The sequence below is a fragment of the Colobus angolensis genome, unplaced genomic scaffold, assembly GCF_000951035.1.
Source record: "Colobus angolensis palliatus isolate OR3802 unplaced genomic scaffold, Cang.pa_1.0 Scaffold162, whole genome shotgun sequence".
Classification (NCBI taxonomy): Eukaryota; Metazoa; Chordata; class Mammalia; order Primates; family Cercopithecidae; genus Colobus; species Colobus angolensis.
In genome coordinates, this window is record NW_012114733.1 from 1,747,699 (window position 1) to 1,767,906 (window position 20,208).

A 20,208-nucleotide genomic window follows, 5' to 3' on the forward strand; every position below is an offset into this window, starting at 1 on the left:
CTCTTAGACTTACCTTCTCTCATCTCCAGCAAAATCATTATTCACCCCTGTGCTCCCTTAAGGTTTGATTAGTTGACACATTTTCTGTGTTCACATGCACGTTTTCACCTTATATGGTACAACTTTCGAGGGACTGTTTTTGGAGCTGTCAGGTACTGAGCAATGTTTTACACAGAGTCTGAGAGGTGTTTAGTAAGTATTTGTTAACAAATAATACAGTGCTACTTAATGTTTATTAAACGTGATTTTAATTTTCTGCAAGTAATGTAAAAATGTGCTTTGTACAAACATACATATCCACATATAATTATATATGTATTTTTGTGTGGGTATATATCTTTATGATATTTATCAGTTTTATCATGGGCTGATAATGGAATTAAATTCAATGCCTATGACTTTTCTAAAATAGAAATAATAGTCACTCTTTTTTTTTTTTTTTTTTTTTGAGATGGGATCTCACCTCATCACGCAGGCTGGAGTGCAGTGGTGTGAACATGGCTCACTGTAGCCTCAACCTCCTGGGCCCAAGCAATTTTCTTGCCTCAGCCCCCAGAGTAGCTGGTAGTACAGGCACGTGCCATCACACCTGGCTAATTTTTATATATTTTGTAGAGACTGGTTTTCACCATGTTGCCCAGGCTGGTCTCAAACTCCTGAGCTCAGGCAATCTGCCCACCTTGGCCTCCCAAAGTGCTGGGACCATGCCTGGCCCACTATGTCTATGTAACCCTATCTTTATTTCTTTATTCTTTTATTTTTTCCTTTAAGTTAGTGTTTATTAAATTAGGTTTTTTATATCCTTTCTGATAAGCTCACTTTAGTAAGTTTATTGTTTTTAGTTTATCATAATTTCGGGTAACTTTAACATTTCTCGGACTGTGATGGGAAGTGTGGATTCGTTTGGACCCTGTACTGACATCTTTTAGATCATCACTTTTGTACATTATATATTTTTAAAAGGTCGTATCTACAATATTTATGCCTGTGTCTATTATAACTTTATTTTAAAGAGATATAGTTTATGGAGGAATGTTTCACATAGCAAGATAAAATGGTATGACAGTGGGGCAGGAAAATATTGTAGTAAGACAGGTTAATGTTAGGAGTACAGTTGGAATGCGCATACGGTCCGTGCCATGGACTTCTGTGCCTTTGCTAAATAAGCCACAATTTTAGCTCCAAATCTCCTAACAGCTCCAGAAGTGAGAAAGAGGGAACCTGTGACACAGATGCACCATGTCCATAACATAAAAACAAATCAGTTCTTCAGAAAAACCATAGTATGGCCAGGTGTGGCAGCTCATGCCCGTAATCCCAGGACTTTGGGAGTCTGCAGGCAGGCAGATCACTTGAGGTCAGGAGTTCAAGACCAGCCTGGCCAACATGGTGAAACCCCGTCACTACTAAAAATACAAAAAAATAGCCAGGCATTTTTGCGTGGTGCACGCCTGTAATCCCAGCTACTGGGGAGATCGAGGCAGGAGAATCTCTTGAAACTGGGAGGTGGAGGTTGCAGTGAGCCAGGATTGTGCCACTGCACACTCCAGCCTGGGCTACAGAGAGAGACTCTGTCTCAAAAAAAAAAAAAGAAAGAAAGAAAAGAAAGAAAGAAAGAAAAGAAAAAAAAGAAAGAAAGAAAGAAAGAGGAAAGAAAGACCATAATATTCCCTTGAAACCAGAGGAACAGTTCTCTCCCATAGTTCTTGAGAACGAGGATATATTCAAATAGTAAAGGCTATTCTCTGCATCATATGCATGTTTAACTTCACAACGTTATAGGGCAGTTGCTTGCTAAAGTCCCTCAGGTTAATCTGTCGAATTATAACGAAACACATGTCGGTTTAATCTGTTCTTCAGCAGATGAGGGAAAACAGTCCTGGTTTCTAGCTCTCTCATCCTTTAACCAAAATCGGTTTTTATATTATGTGGAGGAATGGATGGAATTGCATAATTTCAGGTAATTCTCCGTCAATATTACTCCTCTGGCCAAGTTGTTTTGACCGTCATTTTAAGATTGAGATCCCTGATAAGTACAGATTAAAGCAGCACTATGTGGTGGGTTAAGTGAAGCATCTCAGATGTTACCACTGATCTGTGTCAAGGCTAAATAGGTACATCTTCTTATGAAAACTAGAGAGATTAGTGATATTATGTGCTTGGATAGGCTAGCCACCTGATCAATTGAGGTGGAAAAAGTGAGCACTTCTACATTTAGCTAGAGTTTATATAAAGTATGTTTGATTTCTTCTTGAGCAGGCTTAATGGGAAATTAAGGAATAATTAACTTATACCATAAAGTATGGCTATAATAATTCAAACTTGAAAAACTATTACGAAATTATGAACAAGTATCCATGTCATTCATTCAACTTAAAGCTAAAAGGCCTCTTTTAAACACCATTTGAACTTTTAATGGTAATCAATCAGTAGAAATAATGTACTTTAATAACCAAACGAGATAATGTCTCTGTACACTCAGTTATTGAAAATAGTCAAACACTTCAGAATATTTACCAAAGAGCATAACTTTGACTGTAAAACAGTTGGTCTGTATAGTCCTTGCCTTCTGAAAATCACTGTGATGAAATCTGTGATAGTTGACTGTTCTAGGAAATGTTACACAATTTATCAGGATGACATGGTTTTCCTCACAACTACCTCATGTCCTACAATTCATAAATAATTTTGTTGAAAACTTCCATTTGATCTGCTTTTTAGAAGAATAATCCAGAAAACAGCTTGTCTCATGAACTTAGGGATCCTGGAGTCCTGGTACCCCTGATTAACTCTGCTACACATTACATTTGGAATCATGAAAAACTGAATGATCAGAAATGTGTCCCTGTGTGTATGAACAAACAGTATTATCTTTCTCAAGGATGAAATATAAGTGTTAAAACAAATAATATCCATGCTGTCAGAAAATCAATTCAAAAATCAACAACAGTTATTTCTGGAGAGTGAGAGATGAGAGTGGAGCAATGTACTGTTTGTTGTATCTATCACTAGCTGCATTTTTTCCTCACAACCGAGATAAACATTTAAAAACTATGATTGTGTGTGCTAGAATATTTTTAAGTCTCTATCGTGTTAAGAAGTACCAGGAAAGTGAACATCCCAGAAAGTATTGTTCTGAAACCCTGCTCATCGTGTTTTAGGAAAGTGAATTAAGCTTTGAAGGAAAGGACCTACAAAAGTGCTTCCTGACAATTAAAAAAAAAAAAAAAAGGACTGGCTTTTTAGTATGACCCAGCTGTTATTGTTAAAGAATTACATCTGTGAGAAATGTTACAACTTATGTATAAGTTGGTACAAAAGGAAATGCTGTTTTACCACTGAAAGTGATGGCGACCGGGCTCGGTGGCTCACGCCTGTAATCCCAGCACTTTGGGAGGCTGATATGGGTGGATCACTGAAGGTCAGGAGTTCGAGATCAGCCTGGCCAGCATGGTGAAACCCCGTCTCTACTAAAAATACAAAAATTAGCCGGGCACAGTGGCTGGTGCCTGTAATCCCAGCTACTGGGGAGGCTGAGGCAAGAGGATCACTGGAACCCAGGAGGTAGAGGTTGCAGTGAACCGAGATCACGTCCCTGCACTTCAGCCTGTGCAACAAAGTGAGACTCTGTCTCGAAAAAAAAAAAAAAATTTTTTTTTTTTTGTTATTTTGTTTTTTCCTGCAAGGTAATTCCTGCTCATATCGATGGCAAAAGCAACTGCTGTTTTACCATTGAAAAGTAGTGGTAACCGGGTACAGTGGTTCATGCCTGTAATCCCAGCACTTTGGGAGGCCAATACAGGCAGATCACTGAGGGTCGGGAGTTTGAGATCACTCGGGAGGCTGAGGCAGAAGAATTGCTTGAACCTGGAAGGTGGAAGTTACAGTGAGCCAAGATGGCACCACTGCCCTCCAAACTGTGCAACAAAACAGGACTCTGTCTCAAAAAAAAAAAAAAAGGAATGGTAAAACCTTACTTTTGCACCAACCTAATGCATGTGATATGCCCAGTAGGTTCCCAGCAAATGGAAGTCTATGAGCCTTCAACCCCCAAAAACCAGTACTATGGTGGACTATGATATCCATGAAAATAAAACTAAATTAAAAATGTTTTGGCCAGGTGTGGTGGCTCATGCCTGTAACCCCAGCATTTTGGGAGGCCTAGGTGGGCAGATCATGAAGTCAGGGGTTTGAGACCAGCCTGGCCAATATGGTGAAACCCTGTCTCTACTAAAAATAGAAAAATTAGCCGGGTGTGGTGATACGCACCTGTAGTCTAGCTACTCGGGAGGCTCAGGCAGAAGAATCACTTGAACCCAGGAGGCAGAGATTGCAGTCAGCCTAGACCATGCCATTGCACTCTAGCCTGGACAACAGAATAAGACTGTGTCTCAAAAAGAAAAGAAGAAAATGTCTTTTTCTCACTGGGGAAACATTCTTGATTATATTTTATCTTCTTCTGAGTTAATTCCTGAAAAATGACAACATGTGCTCATGTAACTATAATTTACTCACAAAACCTGTCATGTATAATTTACAAAGCTGTACTGCATAGTATTTTCTCTTTATAGTAACAAACACTTAAATAGCATTGGTTATATTAGGGATCAGTGGCTGAAATACACGTTCTTCCTTCCTTTAGTGAATGCACACACATTATTTACTCAGTAGCCTCACAGCCATCATCGCTGAGCAATTGAAGGGGCATTAATTTTGTGGTAAGCATCAAAACCATCCACTCATGGCTGTGGGGGGATTGGTGGGTTATGTCGCCTTGCTATGTCAGTGAATTCAAGGCTGAGATAACTTTTTTTCTTGTCAATTTGCTGTCACTTTGTTAAGAATTACAGATTGTGTATTTCCCAAATTTATAACAATATGTCAGTCTATTACAACTAAATGAAAATGAGCAACTCTGGGTTGTTTTCAATATGTAAGAAAAAGGTTTTATTACATCGATTCTGAGTATCATCTTATTGGAAACTTGTATCTATTTAATTGGCATGTTGTATATTAAAATGTGACAGCCATGAGTTATCTATAAGGAGATTCTTAATTTCATGTCTTCATAGGACAACAACTCAAATTATTCTTCCTCTTATTTAGGGGACCATTGGGTGTCATACTCGTCATATTTTGTGAGTTTCTCTTCTGGCTAGGGAGAAACTACCCTGGCATGTTCAACTGTCTTCAAATTGCAGGAATTGAGCTGTTAGTGGAGAAAATTGATGCAAATCCGTGGTATTTACAACCCATTCTAGACTGGCTCCCAGGAAACTTCTGGCGCATCTGTAGTGAGGATGCTGAGCTCACGTGTGTAGGCTGAAGCCGACATTTCTTGCCTTCATCCTGAGATGAAGCAGATAAGGAAGCAAGTGGCTTACTATGCCCAGCCCCTTTTGCCAATTCCTGAAGGAAAAGGTGGATCAGTGTTCAACTGACAGATACTTGCTTTGTACTTAGTGCTGTGCTCCATCCAGAGGCAGCTCTGTTGGTGAGAGGCCTTCATGGAGGCATACTGTCTGCTTCATGAGTGCCTCAAATACATGACATTGTTCCCCAAGGGAAGACATGACTGAAAACATATGCAAACAATCATAACATTTTAGAAAGCCATTCCTGATAATTCTCCTTCATTCCTCATCTTCAAAATATCACCAACCCTTGTAAAATTGACATTCAAATTATTCTGAACTTTTTTCACTTCTCCCTGTCTCCTCTACTACTTCCTGATGTAAGTTTATCTTGCCACTGGGCCATCTCAGTACTATCCTAAATAACATGCCAACATGCCTACATCACTTTATTCTTATTTTTTGCTTTGCCCCAATGCATTTTTCATACTGCAGTTAAAAAGGCATTTTTTTTAAAATGCCAATTTTGTGATAAGTGACATACCCTCCCAATGTACATGCCTGCAAGCACTGAAGTGCCCATACGCTTGTATCTAGCTTTAAAACCTCTTTCCTTTCATTTGCTTTTAGGAAAAAGATCGTAATCCTTTATGTATGCCCTCAGGTTTTGCCTGAAACCCTTTTTCTAATTTGCTGTGTTTAATCTATTGAAGAAGAAAGTCAAGGTTTTAGAATTTATGTGGATGCTTGACAACTCTTCTGTCTAGTTGTAAAAGATAAGGGATTTCATTCATGGAACTTTTGGTAGTGTTTTTGGCCATTTTGGGGTAGTTTTACTTCAATTGGGTTATTTTCCAGATGTCTGAACTCCCGTTGAATAGCTTCTTAATATTTTTGATATTTCAAAGCATAGTGAATATATTTCTGTCCTGTGTTTGCTTTTATATATGATATTCTTTTGATAGAGAGTCACTTGAACTCAGGAATCTGAGGCTAGCCTGGGCAACTTAGTGAGAACCATCTCTGAAAAATAAAAAGAATTTAGCCGGGCATTGTGGCACATCCCTATAGTCCCAGCTACTCTGGAGGCTGAGGTGGAAGGATCACTTCAGCCTGGGAGGTTGACGCTGCAGTGAACTATGATTGCACCATTGCAGTCCAGCCTGAGTGACAGAACGAGACCCTGTCTATGAAAAAACCTAGTTCCATTTGGTTCTTCTTTGGTGTTAAATTCAGGTTGAATTTTGCCATATAAAGATAGAAAATTATTTGCATTTGTGGGAAATGTTTCTCCATAGATCTATAATACATTGTAAGACATGTAAGTTATTTTTAACTGCTTATTCATGTGTTCCTGTAGTTTTCATTTTTTTCAGTGAAGCATTTTATATGTGATGTTTGATGTTTAAAGATTTTGATCTTTTTATCTTTCAAGACACCCTCTAAAGAAAACTACCATTACCTCTGTTTTCAGAATCAGTTTTCTTCCGTCAGATAAAACAAATACCTACCACAGTTTGCGTTTAAAACGATAAAAACTGTTACTGAATATGGTAAAATAGTGAAATGCTCTTTTCAGAAAAGTTCTTTAGACATATCTGAGTCACTTTTTTTTGTTCCTCTTGCTCCCATTCTCTTACATTATTAAAGACTAGAGGGTCACAAGCATTTTCTTGAATGTGTTCTTGTTCCAGGAGGAGAGAGCTGTGATGAGCTGAAGGGAAGGTGGATTGTTTCTAAAATTTTTTAAAGTTTGGCTTAAAAAAAAAAATTTGGATTTCAGAAGCTATTCTGAGTCTTAAGTTAATTATGTTTTAATTGGAAGGAAGACCCTCAAAAAGTTTGTCTTCTATCTTAAACTTTTATCAGACTTTATCATTACTCTAAATAAAAATCATAAATGTCCATTATGTTATTAGAATATTGATTTCTCACATTTTCTTTTCATGAGCTTGCACCTTGCTCTTGAGTATCACTCAATTTTGTTCATTGTAATTAAATACTTGTGTCTTAATTTTATATGAATTCACGTATTTTTAGAGCTAACTTTTTTCAGATATTGTCATCATTTGTGTAAAATTGGTAATAACAATTGGAATGTCATTTAAATAGTCATGGTGTTCAAGAGGGCCTCAAATAAAGTAAAATATTAAGAATGTTTGTCAGAGTTGGGAAAACAATGCTTGAGTATATCTAGCTACCCAGAAGCTTTCTATGGGAATAAGTCTGTATATTTCTGATAATATGAATTAATTATAACAGTTTACTTCTATATAGTTTAAAATTTTGAAATGATCCCAATCTTATAGAAAAATAGAAACTACAGTACAAAGAACTTATCGTTCCTGAACTATTTGAGAGTTAATTGCTGACATGATGCCTTGCCTATCATTCCCAAATACTCAGATTTATACAAACAAGGTATTCTCCTACCTAACTACAATGGAACTAACAAAATTAGGAAGTAAACATTGATGCATCATAGCCGTCTAATTCTTAGATCCCCATTCACTTTCTATCATATTTTACCAGTTGTTCTTACTTGCATTTCACGAATTATCCCTATTCAAGTTTTTCTAATTTTCCACAGAGACTCCAGTTCAGAATTATATTTTGTACTTGTCAGCCTGGAAGAGTTTCTCAGTCTTTCTTGGACATTTCTGACCATGATAGTTTTGAAGATAAGAAGGTTGTTATTTAATAAAATGTTCTTGTTTGGGGTTTTGCTGATGTTTACTGGTGGTCATATTTAGGTTATGACTCTCTTCCAGGATTGTTATCGAAGTGACGTCATGTCTTTCTCAGCACATGAGTTTGAATTATCCGATTGCTGATGTCATTAACTTTGATTTTTTAATCAAGGTTTTTTCTGCGAGCCTTCTCCAATGTAAAGTTACTAATTTTTCTTTACATATTTTATTATTTTAAATATTTTTAAATTAAAAACTTCAAAACTATTTGTCTTTAATAGTATTTTTAGGACTACTACAGTGCTTAGAATACAGCAAAATCACGTAAATGGGAGCATTATTTTTAAAATTATTATCATTGGCATCCACAGCAGCATAAGGAGCATCATTTTTGGTTTCTAATTGCATACTGTAAATTTAGGAGATGCTTAAGACTTTCCCCATCATTTAATCTCTCACAGAGTGCTTTCTTTGTATTTAATAAATTTATGTAGGGAGTCCCTTTGATACTATGTAAAGATACTATTTCTCCTGAAACTTTTAATTTACTCAGTTATTTATATCAGTATGGATGCATGCCTTTATTTTATTTAGTGTGTTATAACTTGTTAATATTGTCTTTTTTAATTTTGATGTTCAAGTTGTCCCATATTTGGTCAATAAGAGCCCTTTAAGCTGGCTTCTGTGTACATTTAGTATATACCTTTGATTCTTTGAGTATTTTCTTATACAACAGAATAATTCCAGGTGTGTCTCATTCTTTCCTTGTCCCAGTCCTAACTGGAATCAGTGATTTCTCTAAGGAGTTTTCTGAAGGGAAACTTTCCGAAAGGAAAGTGTTTCCTTTCACTGGAGAATGGTATTTAGAAACCAAGATCTGAATACAAGGTGTCACCATTGCTCTTGGGTATTACTTCTCCCAGCCTCTCTTGGCTCAGCTAGGGAAGATGTGTTTGGTAAGTTTATATAAAGAATGTGTATTTGTGTATGCATACTCATTTACAAGTCATATATATATATAAATGTATACATATATTTAAAATGATATATATAGTATAGTATATATGTCATATATACACAAATGTACATGTGTATATTTAAAACTAGGTGTTCACACCAATACTATTAGTTCCAATCCAACACTACACAATTGATTCTGATTTTCTTTTTTTATAACATTTGATGGCTTAGAAAATTTGCATTTTCCAAAATATAGTGGAGCAACCACATTGAATGTTTTTTGTAGTCTCTTTTGATTGAGCTTGTTGGTTTGTAACTTTCTACAAAGCTAACAAATAATGGATGCAGGATCCAAACCCAAGTCTCTTTCCATGTTTACTATTTTTGTCTTTGTGCCTCTTTCTCTAAAAAACAAGAATAAAAAAATTATTTTCTAAAAATAATAAAATTCACTGTATGATTTAAATATACATTTCTGTAAAGTGGTTATTTGAATATTCAAGGTAAGGTAAACATTTGTATGGATGTAAAGGGTGAGTATAATGACACCTGCTTGTTGCTAAATATAAATTGACAGGGAATAATGAGATTTGTGAAAGTGGATGGATATTGGATTTTATCTAAATGAACCCCAAAGAAGGGAATAAATGTGTTTCCCTGATTCCTAAGTATTTACTTAAGTGTTCAGTTATTAATAATGTTGCTAGGTAGGAGGAGAAGGTGCTTCTTTTTTTCTCAATGAATTTATTTGATTATGAATCGCAAAAAGGGTAATCATTTGCTAAGGCCAAGTACTAATAACAGTATGCCTTAATGCAATGTAATATTGGAGCTACCACCTTTAGACAAATGATAATTAAATCTAACTGGGGTTTATGTTCTGCTATGTAGACATTACTTTGTAATTTGTAGGATAATTGCATACAATGCTTCTAAACAGTTTGTTTTATTCTCTGCCAGGAGTGCCTTGCAAACTCCTCAAAATGTGAGGAATATTTCATAAAATGGAGCTTTGCTCTGGAATGCTCTGTGGGTAGCTGGTTGGTATGCTGAATATTTAGTAGCTGCTAATGAGGCTCTTAGCTTATCAATGTCCAATTTTCTATTCCTGCATGGCATAGTTCTATGAGAAATCTTTCGAGACTCTTGTATCCAGTGACTGCCTTTAAGAGATACCTAAATCTACTCTGAAATAAAAGCTTAGCTGATTGATTTATAGCCATATTCAGATTGATTTATAGCCATATTCAGACAAGCATACTATCTGTATGTAATAACTTGCAAAGAGGACCTTGGAAAAAAATTATTGTATCTTGTTCATAATTACTTTTTTGGGAACAGATCTTGTATTTATTACATATTCCATTTGGAATGTCACGTATTAACTGGCAGTTTTTTTCCTGCTTTATATAGTTTCTTTCTGACTGGACTAGCATTTGACTTGTAATTAGAAACTACTTTATTTATATGATTTTTTCAATTTTATTCATATGCATAGCATTTTGATACGGGCCCAAGAGCCCAACTTTGCTAGGAAACATTGATTTAGCTTTTATTTCTTTGCTCTTTATTTTTCTGTTTTCAGTCCCTTATTCAATTCACTTACAGGAAAATTGACTTTGAATAATAATGGTCATGATGTCAACACAGTACAAATTATACCCTGCTGCCATCTGGAATGGTGAAAATAAAAGCTTTATTTACACTGTTTCCTTTAAGAAAAGAGTGTTTTTTTCTCTTCTTCAAGGACTGTATTCTGGAAAGAAAATGGTGGTTCTTGTTTGTAGCCTGATACTGTGATTCATTTTGAAATATAATGACTTGAAAAGTCATTGTTCAACAAAGTAGCAAATATACCAATGATAATCTTCTGCCTTCTGGCCTCTGAGACACTCATCTGTCTCCCTGTCCAGACAAAGCTTTGGAGTAGTCATTATTAGTCCCATATAACAGAAGAGGGACCTTGTGGCCCAAATTCATAGGGTAGATATGTTAAGTCTACTTATATCTGCTTTTCTGGTCTCTCTGCTGACTTTTGGTGTCTGCTCATGTCAGAAGGCCCGCCATTCACAGCCCTTCCTAGATAATTAAATAGAAATTACAGAAGGGCTAAAGGTATAGGCACAGTACTGAATCTCAGCTCTCTAGGAAAATTACTTGACATTTATCAGCCTTTTCACGCTCTTCCATTTCTCATCTACCTTGTACTGGCTAACAGACATGGCAGAATTCTGTCTCTTCTAGTACCAATCCTGAGGGAATGAGAAGCCTATATATATACGCACATATATGTAAGTATATATACATAAACATATGTATATATGTGTGTATATGTGTATATATACATATGTATATGTGTGTATATGTGTATATATGTGTGTGTATATACATATATATGTGTGTATATATGTATATATATGTGGATTTTTAAATGTAGATCTATTTTTCAAGTATGATTACATCCCATGGAACTTGCGCATCTAGTCCATGCTGCTTAAAAAAATAAAAGTAAAGAATGACCAAGTATTCAAACTTTTTTGTTGTCCCATTCATTATGAGTTGACTCTGATTAAGAGTTTCATCACTATGTGATGAAGATTTATTTGAAGAATAGCAATTTGCATAGAGGAAACATAACACAGTAAAAAGACACCAAATCTAGAGCTGAAAGACTTTCTTTAATTTTTTTTTTCTACATGTAGGATATGAAAAAAATAACAATATTACTGAGCCTTTGTTTCGTAGCCACAAAAAATGATAATGATACCATCCTTATTTACCTCAAGGAACTCTAATAAGGTTCAAATATTTGTATTTTAGAGATACTGGGCATTATAGTGCTTTGTAGTATGTAAAATTTTACATTTGTTTAATATGATGTTCTTACTAAATTCCATTCTGTTAAAGGTGGGATTTAGTAAGAACATCACATTAGACAAATCTCCTTGAGAGAATTTCCCTCTCCAGAGCTGAAAAATGAATGGAACTACTAGAACTAGCTTATGGAGACTTTGTACAGAAGTGTTTCTTGATTTATATAATTTTCCCCAAACAGTTATTTTCTGATTGTTAAGAAACTTTTGAGATGAAAAACCAAAACTCTGACTTCTTGGCATCATCTTTTAAAAAATTATTTTCTTTAAGAAATCCATATAGGCTTCTTAACATGACCTACTCCCCAAGATGAGGAATACTTAATTCCCCTTCCCTGAATAATTAAAAGAAAAATGCCTGCCATGATATAGGGAAAAACAGTTGGTTCCACTGTTTTCAGTCGTTCACAACAACCTTTGACATACCAAATATTTAGAGCTATTTTTAAAATTCATTTTTAGGAACAAATCCTCTGACTATGAATTTTATTTGTTTGTACTGTTGATTAATCAAAGAGCCTAAAATCTTGTTCAAAGGGAAAAGAGGGTATTTATTAGCTTTAAAGAGCTTACTTGGCATAAACACTACCCTTTAAATTTAGTTGCATGTCTAGATAATCCTTGTTTTTTTATGATTTGCATAGAATATTTTCTCATTTGCAGCTTATGCTGCACTTCTTGTTTTATCAAGCCTTAGAGTCTCATGCCTCTGATCCCTTTAGATCTATTGCTGGAGCTTGGGATAAAGCGAGTACATATATGCTAGTATTTTACTAGATGCCAGACATTAGTGCCAGGCAGCACTAGGCATATTTAATGCATTATCTAATTCAATCCTCCTGTGTATGTGCTTGGTACTATTATTACTTTCAAAGAAGCTAATTATCCTGCAGATACAATTAAATCACAACAATATAGAGATTCTCTAGATTACTTCATACCCAGTGCCTGGCCCCGTCCAGCACAAAGGAGGCCTTCGATAAATATTTGTAGAATCAATGATGCCTTCTATTGACTATCCAGTAGGTTTTTAGAACTAATAGTTCAAATTATCTTCTTGTTTCAGTATATAGTGTAATGTCCATAAAATATTTTATAGTATCTTATCTACCTTATTTGACCACCTTAAGACCAATATGTATTTTAATTTTCCAAGAAAGTTTGTACTTTCTCTTAAGTGTAAAAATCCACTGACTTTCTGCTGCATAGAACAGTACTGATCCTCTGACAGGTGAAAAAGTCCATATATATATACACACACACACACACACACACACACACATCCATACATGTTTATATATATATAAGTCCATATATATATATGAAGCCCATATATATATCTTCATGTATATATCATATATATATCTTCATATATATCATAGATATAGGCTTCATATGTATATGTATATATATGATCGGCTAGGACTTTCATTTTAAAAATATGCTACATATTTAGTCTATCATTTTCCTTGTTTTCTTATGTTATTGAAAACTTTTCTAACTCAGTCTTTCCACCCTTCAAAGAAAAGAAATCACTCTTCTTCTGTGAGAGTATATGAATGCCTCAGACAGTAAGATACCCAGTGACTTACAAATCTTTATTCCTGTCAGTGAAGGAAGACCCACAGTGTTTGCCTCAACAAAAAACTGAGTAGTTCACTCCTGGGCTTTTTATTTTTCAGCCATTAGTTTGAACACAAAGAATTCCACCATTATTCTATAGATAGAATAACAGTAGAATATAGATAATGTTCTATTATGTTCTTTTCAGTTTCATTGTGTTTATACCTGTGGTTTTGTCATGTCATACTTTTGACACGTAGGAACTTACAACCAATATATGAGGGAAACACTCCTGTAAAATGAAGAAAGCAAGAACTAAATTGTGTGCTTCTTACATAGCAACTGTGATAAATTAAGGAAGGAAAGCATAAATTGCGTATTCTCAATGGGAGGAAAATCACTTGCTGACAGATAAAACTAAAGATTGTGAAAACAGAGTCACAAACAGCCATTTTTGTAAGTCTTAAATCTAATACTCCTTATTGTAAAAAAAAAAAAAAAAAAAAAAGACTGTAAGATGGTTTTGCCTCTTAATAGACTGATACTCAAATCAAGGAGGCCAAATGTGTAGTCATAAATAGTTGAAGACTGACTGTTTCAATGAATGGCATTGAGGAATGGTATTTCAATGAATGACATTCCAGGAGGATTGAGAGATGCTTCATGAGTGAGTGCTGAGAAAGTAATTGTCAAGGCATCATAAAAATGTCTAATTGTGAGTATTTGTTGAACATTGGAAAGGTTACAAAGGAAATAACAAATATTTATTTGTTATAAGCTCCACCCCCTCCTGTGAGCTTGTAAGAGTTCACACTTATATATTGACTATTATTAGGGTTTATTGATAACAGTAGTTGGGGATTTTTAAAGAGGAGCTACTCTGAACTGTCTGAAACTTGGAAAAGTAATTCCAGGGGATGAATGCTTCATGATAACAGCTGCTTGTCTCTTCATCCATATTGTGTTTTTGTTTTATTGTACTGCCATTACTGCCAAAACCTCTGTATTGTCAATGATATCTAAGTGTTTAGGTATACTTGCCAAATTTTTAAATACTGCACTTGAAGAAGCATACCATTGATGTAATTGACATGCTTTTTCTTCATAAACATATTTGTGTTAATCTTAAAAATTGGGATTTTTCCAAAGACCATGGCAAACAGTTCTTTATTGAAGACTTATTTAAATCAGTTGGGATTAGAGTCAAAGGACTAGTCTGGTTGAATTCATGCAGCAAGAGCCCTAGCAAGATTAGGCAAGAAGAGCTACTTAGGACCACCTTGGAAGGGGCCTGTAGCCTTAGCAGGCAATTTAGAATTTCCTGGCTTCCTTTCAAAGAAGAGATTCAGTGTTTGTGAAAGTGGAGTGAAAGTAAGAGCATCATTAATATTGTTTATGCATGAACAATGAAAACAGTTTAACTGAGCAAATTATGCAAAACCTATTACTTGATCATTCACAGATATGTAAGGCATGACTACCTACAAAACAATGTCAGACTGTTTTCCTCTTAAATTCATTCCTTTCAAGTCCTGGGTAGGTCAGGGTTGTTAACAAGTTCTACAACAATGGGAAGTTAACTCTGGAAAATGCTCACATTCATTCATTCATTTTTCTCTTTCCTTAATGGAACTGAAAGTTTCATATCAGCATATTTCATTAAGACACCAACAGATTCAAAGAATGTGCTATATTTCCAGTTCTATTAGAGCTGCCATTCCAAACAAAATATGTATGACTCTGTGATTCACTAAGCACAAGTATATAGTAATCTGCCCTTTAATGGCCTCTCAAAATGACAGACCAAATGGCTTTGTGAAGGTCAAGTCTGATTTAAATTGTTGATGAATTAGTAGCTAATTCTGCATGATTGAATATTAATATGGAACAGTGATAAGTAAGGCACTTTAAAGCTTAATGAGCACATTAATGAATAGGACAAAATGTTTTTCTTTTCACCTCATGTAAAAGTTTAAAGCTACTAGCATATTGACAATTTGTTAATTTTTGCTTGCTGCTTTTTCCTGTGAAAGTTTGTGTGGTTAAGGTATTAAGGATATTGATTTGATTACCAAGTTTCTGGTACCACACATTTGAGGAGCTGTCGAAATTGATGTTATCAAATGGCCAAGGCAGTTTTATATAAATCACTAATAAATGTAGAGGGTGAAGAAAAAATCAATTAACATCTTCTAAACTACACCCACGGAGATAAGCATTCCAATTAGAAATTTCATTATTTCTACAGTTTGTTTTATGTTGAATACTGAGTTTTATTGCCAAATACCTGACAGTCAAATTGGAAACAAGCCACAACTGTCAACGTGTAACGGCTCTGGCTATTTGAATCTGTTACATTGTGATGTTTCTCATGAAAATTTAATGAAGAAAGTGCATTCAAAGAGATTCTGTGCAAAGGGGGGATGGATAGAATTTAATTACCCTTATTAAAAATAAGAAAGGAACGCTCTTTACATTTTCTGTCCCATTAGTATGCAACAAAGATTATCTTTGTTGTGCACTCGTGTATATGAAAAAGGGGCTCTGGAGGGTTCTTTATGAGCCAGGAAGGAAAAGAAAGGTCATGAAAATGTATTAGACCACTTTTCAGGAGGGCGTAAGTCAATTTTGTAGGCTCTCCCCAAGGTGAGGACTTTATTTCTTATAAACGGTTATTAAATCTAGATTTCTTTGGTAAGAGCCCATAGCAAGTGGCTCAACAATTCTTAAGCCTTTGGTACTTGTCACTGATCAGCACTGAATATTGGCTCAGTTCTTCCAAGAGATGAACTTGTAGAAGAAAAGTAATGACTAGTAGAGCAATATTTATGCAGGCAGATGTAACTGGTGCTTAAACACCATGGGAGAGATACAGTGTCTTAGGACATACAGAAACCACTCAGGAATCCCATGATGATTTTTGATTAACCTAAGTTGGTTGCTTTAAAAATGGAACATAACAACAACAAAATCTAAGAGCTTTTTCAGAAACTCATTTCTATGAAGGCGGTATAGTTGGCTTTGGAGCACTTGAGGTAAATTACTTTTATCCTTTGAAGCACTTTGTGTTAATAGCTGCCAAGTGAGCTATTTAATAATATAATGTGTGTGGTATAGCAGCTATTGATCTTTCTGCTCTTTTTTCCCCCATACAACATCAGAACTATGTTGTTGATGTAAATATATTGGCAAAACCTTTAAAGACATAAAGAACAGCCTGATGAAATTCAAGTGGAATAGATTATTAAAACCAGCATAGCCTGATTTGCATCCCATTTTTAATTTTTAACTTTCTCTTGGAGCCTTGAAATTCAATTTTTAACTACTGTTCCTGACACTTATCTACTGTAGACCTCTGCTTGGCTGATGATTTGTAAACATTCACAAAAACAACGTATTACTGCTTCCACAAATGAGCCCCATCTTTCAACTTAAGTGAAGTTTAGCTCATTGCAGTTAATTATTTTTATAAGGGTCTTTAGTACCCAGCCCTAACTACCTGGTCTGATAGGAAGGTATTCTGTCATGAATCAGGTGGCAAATCAAACTTGCCTCAGCTTCTTTTGGTCTTTCACAGACTATGTTAGTAAAAAATATATACTTTCTATCCTACCCAGCAGGAGAGCCAGAGTCTACACTTTTCCTTAATAGTCCATCAATTTTATCTTACAATAACTGCACCTGTTGTTCAGTGAAATTTCTCTTTCTTGGGAGCTTTAATCTTTAGTAGCATCTTACATTCTTTCATCATTTACATTCAAAATCTCTCTGGTCCTTAACTATTTATCTGATTGTCTCTCTACCAGAAGTTCTGCATAGTAGGATATATATATATTTTTAAACAGTCACTGATATATATTCATACTTAGACTTGGGAATCACTGGAGTTTCTCTTAAAATCTGGAAACCCAGGCTAGCATGATGGCAAGGGAGCAGAATACAGATGAGACATGGAGGAACTCCTGGTGTGGAGGGATAAAATCGTGAGTTAAGAAGTACAAGATAGTGGATTTGAGTAGCCGCTGCTATGGTAGCTCTGAGGAGGAAAGAATGAAATATGTTTGAGAGGATTTGGAAAAGATATACAAAGAAGGTGACTTTGGCTGCATGGCTTCCTAGAGGCATAGAGTACCCAGCAGACGTGATTTGTCTGGGAAGTGGTGAGAATTTCAATGTGGGCAGAAGAAAAATTTCCTATGAGAGAGGCGATCCCTAAGAGACTGAGGAAAATGAGACCTGATTGAAAACGACTTTGCTAGTGAGGTTTAGGAGACCGCGTTTACCCCTCGGCTCCAGAGGGAGAGAATTGGAGAACACGTGCTGTTGACTGACAACACGGTGGAGGCATCAAAATGGAGCTTCTTCATTAGAAATTGTAACATAACCTCGGTAAGATTCACCGTCAACTGTGGATTCGGGGATTATGCTGGAGCTTGTGGGAGGCATCCAGGGAGAAGCGATATGCCAGATCTGATGATATCTAATGTTTTCCTTGCTGCTGTTTATGCTTTCCAGTCATTTTAGAATTGGTGGCTTATGAAAATTTATCAGTAGCTGTGAGGGGGTATTGATGAAATCAATGCCAGACTCAATGGGAAGTAAAAATATTTCATCATCACGAGTTAATGGGTGCAGCACACCAACATGGCACATGTGTAAATATGTAACAAACCTGCACATTGTGCACATGTACCCTAGAACCTAAAGTATAATTTAAAACATTCATGATCTTCAAACAAATGGCCATGTTCTAATTTGGATAATTGCCACTCATCTAAGTAAAATTCCTTCAGTGCTTAGATAGAACACACCTTTTTAATCCTGGCTAGAAGAGCCGGCAATGTCAGTTATCAGTGCGGAGCATGATTGTGGGATTTAAGCGACTTTAATTTCTCAAGAGCTAGGATCTGGAACAGTTCCGATGCGGGTAGCAAGAAGTGAATTTTGCGTAAGTTGGAGATTCAAAAGTTAGGAATTTCAACTTTTTAATTACTGAAAATGGTGCAGGTCTTTGGGATGGAAGAAAGCATTCTCTTATCCCTGTGAGGAACATGTGCTTTTGTGCCATTAATAAGGAGTTGCTTTTGCTCTTCTTCTGTAAAGCAACCTCAGACAATTTTCCGGTTAATTGAAACTCTTACAAAGTAATCAGTTTGGGTTGAACCTTATGCTTGTGTGGGAAAACATAGAGTTACAAGAAAAACATACCAGCTTTGAAAGAGATAGCATGATCCAGCTTCCGGTTGTTCCCCATGCACTCTCCAGGCTGGCACTGCTGGCTTCCATGCTTCTCTCAGCAAAACCTTTCCTACCTCAATGCTTACACTTGTGACATTCCCGGATCTTTCTAAAATCTCCTTCTCCCCTTTTTGTGACTTGGCCGATTGTGCTGTTTCCTAATGCCAACTTCAAATCAAAGCTTCCTCTACTCACTGATCTCAAGCACAAATGTTATAACTATTTCTCCCTCTTTGCTCTCACTGCATCCCCTCATGGTAGTCAGCCCCGTCTGAGTTCTGTGTTAGTCTGTTCATCTCTTACATAGACTGTTTACTCTTCCGATCAGTAACGGCATTGTGACTGTGTTCTAATTTATTAGTGCCTGGTTTGTGTTAGGTTCTCAACAAGCATTGAATGAGGTAAAGAGAGATTTCTGGGGAATGTCTTGAATTTGGAGCATCTGACTTGCTAACTGAATGTTTCTATCACCTTTTGTCTTGCAGAAGATCAAATTCCCAGGGGCTTCCCTACCATTGACATGGGCCCACAGTTGAAGGTGGTTGAGCGTACTCGCACGGCCACCATGCTTTGTGCAGCCAGTGGTAATCCGGATCCAGAAATCACTTGGTTTAAAGATTTCTTACCTGTGGACACAAGCAACAACAATGGTCGTATTAAGCAGTTACGATCAGGTAGGGTCTTGTTACTGTTTCTACTAACTCCTAGAGAATTTTTTTTTAAATTTTTCTCTCTCTTTATTTTTAATTTTAATTTTATTTATTTTTTATTTCTAGGTACTGATTTTTCTCCCTCTTCTCTTTCTCTGTTACTTAATGGGTGGTCCATGTTTGTGATGTCATAGCCTGTTTCAGAGTCTGTCTTTCTCCTTTTCTCTGTGTGTTTTGCAGCTTCTGTTTAATCCACATTGCTCACTGCTGTGACTGTATTTTTGATAATTTTTTAATTTACTGCTTTTTCGCAGTATTTGATGGATCCATTTTCTCCTCTTTCTTTCTTCTTTCTCTGTTTTCTTTTGAAACAAATTTATTTCAACATTGGACTTCATTCAGAACTTGCAAGGAGTTCCAATGGTTGTATCCATTAAAAAACAAAATGTTCGTGTTAAACCCTAAAATGATTCAATTTTATTAAAGTATGTTTTCTGCTGTCTTTTCTACATTTGAACTCATCAAAGTACCAAAGTTTAGTAAGTCTGGACACATCTGCTTTCTTTTCACTAATACATCAAACACAGAAACGTTATCTCATGAGTAACCAGATGTATTTTTTTGAAAGTCTTTACCAGTAAAAGGAGGGGATTTTTATTAATACTATGATAATATCATTGTGAGTGAACATTTTCTACACGTTAGCCACAGTAGTGTGCGCCCATCAAGGTTTTTGAACCCTCCAGTGACTGGATCTACAGAAGTCTGCTTTTGGTGTAGACTCCAGCTTTTGCTGTTTTTCTCTCTCTCTTTACCCTTTTCTCCTTTTCCCATTCCCATCCCAAGTTTATGCCTTTGCTCTCTTAGATTAAAAGTAGAA

At 35.8% G+C, this 20,208-nt stretch overlaps 1 protein-coding gene across 1 annotated transcript in view; it reads left to right on the plus strand.

The window, feature by feature from the left end:
- Positions 1 to 20,208, plus strand: part of PTPRD (protein tyrosine phosphatase, receptor type, D) — a 1,303,505-nt gene that overhangs the window by 1,065,917 nt on the left and 217,380 nt on the right. The window contains exon 8 of the mRNA XM_011937289.1: positions 19,164 to 19,352. Within this exon, the coding sequence (XP_011792679.1) occupies positions 19,164 to 19,352 (189 nt within the window). The remainder of the gene's footprint in view (positions 1 to 19,163; positions 19,353 to 20,208) is intronic.